Source organism: Limulus polyphemus, unplaced genomic scaffold, assembly GCF_000517525.1.
Source record: "Limulus polyphemus unplaced genomic scaffold, Limulus_polyphemus-2.1.2 Scaffold2692, whole genome shotgun sequence".
NCBI lineage: Eukaryota > Metazoa > Arthropoda > Merostomata > Xiphosura > Limulidae > Limulus > Limulus polyphemus.
Genome location: NW_013668302.1, coordinates 7,313 through 10,541, shown reverse-complemented (window position 1 = coordinate 10,541; position 3,229 = coordinate 7,313). Strand labels below are relative to the sequence as shown.

Below are 3,229 nucleotides of genomic sequence, written 5' to 3'. Positions count from 1 at the left end.
GGGTAGACAAAAAATGAATGGAGTCAAAATGTACATGAAAAGTTAAACCAACCAGCTCAGGCATGAAACCTCCTGAAGAAGAATGGAGTTAGCAATTACTGATTTCTATCAAGATGGGGCCAAAAAAAGCTAGACCACCATACAATAGCAGAAATGAAGTCAGAGAAAATGCTTGTACTGAACAAAGGAACACATGATCTATCTGAAAACATAAGGAGCTGTAGCTAGGCTGAAAAAAGGGCATGGAACTGAAAGACATGAACATTGAGGACAAACCAAATGAATGATGGGACATAAGACAAAATGGAATGTGAAGAAAGGCATTTGGAATGTCTATTTTGTTTTAACACAGACTGGGAGAGAAAGCCCAATGCAGACAAACAAAGCTGTCCAACCAGAATTGAAAAACAATGAGAAAATGTTTCAGAGATGACAAGACAATGACAGGGTGCCAAACTCCTGACTTCATGGGGACGATAAAAAGAAGGAAATAAAATCCAGGAGTGAGGTGGTAGCCATGTTCTATAGCTCCAGCCACCAATAAAGAAGACACCACATCCTGAAGATGCAGAAGATTGGCAAGATGAGGATAGGAAATAAGACAATGAGAAAGAAGAGGTAGAGTACAAAAGAGGATAGAGGAATGATGAGAAATAATGTGTAGAATCACAGGGTCACTGAAGAAGAAAGAATACAGGAGGGTAAAATGGGAGAGGTGGGCACCGATGGGACCAAACCCTAGGACTGGTTCTAAAGGAGAATCAACATTAAAACGTGTGATGACTAGTCATGCAGGAGGGGGGAACAACAAACAGGAGTGAGAGAACAAGGAGCAGGAGAGAGACTTATATGACTCCAGAGGATAGGTGGCAGGCAGAGATACCTGTAGAATAGCGAGTCAGAAAATCAAGAAAACGATGAAAGACTGCAGGCAAGTAGCCTAAACCTTGGGAACACCTCAAAGACCAGGTTTGTAAGCAAATGAGTGAAACAAAGGTCTTGAATATAAGAGAAATGGATGAGGACATTCAACTGAAAAGATCCCAAAAACAAAGAAACCAGGTCAAAAGAGAGACAGAAAGGGAAGAAATGGAAACCAAAGTGGCAAACAAAGGAGAATAGGTGTCTCCACCAAATGTATTGTGGTTGTAATAAAGAGCCTCAGTAAGATGAAGGGTGGCGATAGAATAAAGAAGTAGAGTAAAGACAGACAAAAACAAACAGATAGCTGGAAAGAAAGACAAAGAAGGAGAAAGGGAAACACCCTAAGCAGAAAGAAAATACACAAAAGATTAGTGATCAAAAATTATAAAAAGATCATGACCTGAGGCTATAGCAAAGGTGTTACAGAGATGAGAAGGACAAGAAAGATTTGGAAGAGAAGAAGGTACACAAAGTAAAACAACCAAAGACACATTATGATATACAGGTAAAAAAGGTAGAATATCACATACCTGATTCATGAGCATAGCAAATGGAAAAGGAAGAATTACCTGTTCCTCATCAGGAAGAGAAGAGCCAGAAACAAATGCTGGAGGTGGAAGAGCTGGCCAAAATTGTTTACAGGCAAGGCAAGTTCCACAGAAAGAAAATAAACAAAATTACAAGGAACCTAAACTGGAGAAGAAAAAGGCAGAATGGAACCAACCACCTGATGAATGAAAGTGGGAACATCATTAGTTAACTTCTTGGTATACCATGATTCATCACAACTCAGTAAGGTTGTGGGAGTTAAGTTATCCACAACGTTAAAAGTACCTTGCCATGAAGCAAAATCTGAGACTTGTCACATGCACATATATGTGCTCTAATAAGTGAGTTAGAAGGATAACAACTGAAAGTCAGGTCTATGAACAGATAAAGTACTTCCTGTTGTCACTGAGTCAGTTGGAGAAAATACCTGAAAAGGATTGTCTGGGCATTGGGACTTTTTTATTCTTATTTTTCTATTTTACTTAATATATGCTGTTGAAAGTAGCCTAAAGCCTATAGTAGAAATGTGGTGACTAGAGAAAATGTAAACAACAAGGACAAAAGTGATAAAGCACTAAAGAAAGAAAATTTATCAAAGCGATTAGAAACTCAAAAAGCACAAGAAAAACACATCTGAACACAGACAGTACTGAGAATAGAATGAGCCTATAGTTATGTGCTAGTGCTCATGGAAATTACAGTGCATGGATATTGTGTTACCTTCCTATTGGTGGAGGGCTGCAGCATTATGGTGATTATGTCATGGGCTTGCATGCACAGAAAATACCAAGGTAGTTGCACAGGATGTAATACCTCTTAGTGGTGCATACAGGTAAATAGCATTTTTTGAATTAAGACATTTGTGAAATCTGCAATTTTTAACATAGCTATTCACAACATCATTCCATTCTACCCTTACGATATAGCTAATTACATCACCACTGCTTCCAATCTTCAGTTTGTAACACAGTTATTCACTATATCATTCCATTCTACTGTTATTACATAACCACTTCTACATTATTACTTCCATTTTGTAGTTTGTGGTGTATGTTTTTTCATATTACTTGTTATTTCACAACAGTTAACCTAATTCTCTACATATCACTGTGTTCACACTACTAACCCACAACTCTATTTTTCAATAATAATCCAATTATTTTCTTGTTTCTCAATGCCAACCCACAAATCTACATATCACCAGTTTTTACAAAACAGTTAATTCACATCTCTGCATATTACTGGTTGTTATAAAGTAACTTACCAGTGTCGAAGTCCTCCTGCTTGTCTTGTCAGTTTGTCAAGTCTATCTTTCACAGAAGCTTGAAGTTAAGAGTCACAAAATTAAATAAATATAATCTAAATATTTCTACTTTGTAAATTTTTTCTAAATATCTCTCCAATAAGCTAAAAATGTGCAACAGTTTTTGATCTAAGCAACTCATAATGAAATAAAAAAAAAATTGTGAATTTTTGTATTTACTGTTCCAAATGTAAGAAATAGAAACTTAAGACACTCACCATTTGTGGAAAGAAAACTGAATTTTGCAAGATAAAATTAGGAGAAACAATGTTTATGCAAGTACCATTATAGAAAGAAAAGGGTAGCTGCAAGTAAAAACCAGGTTTGCCTCACAAAGAGTATGAGAAATGTATGAGAAATAAGAGTATTTAAAGAAAAGCATCATAAATTTAAGAAATTTAAATTGACTGGAATGACAGGAGATTTAGAAGATTATAGAAAATCAAGAAAGTT

General features: G+C 36.2%; 1 protein-coding gene across 1 annotated transcript in view; it reads right to left on the bottom strand.

Annotated features, from left to right (window-relative positions):
* Positions 1–3,229, bottom strand: part of LOC106467649 (probable phosphorylase b kinase regulatory subunit beta) — a 44,997-nt gene that overhangs the window by 34,558 nt on the left and 7,210 nt on the right. Inside the window, exon 5 of the mRNA XM_013928021.2 lies at positions 2,738–2,795. Within this exon, the coding sequence (XP_013783475.2) occupies positions 2,738–2,795 (58 nt within the window). The remainder of the gene's footprint in view (positions 1–2,737; positions 2,796–3,229) is intronic.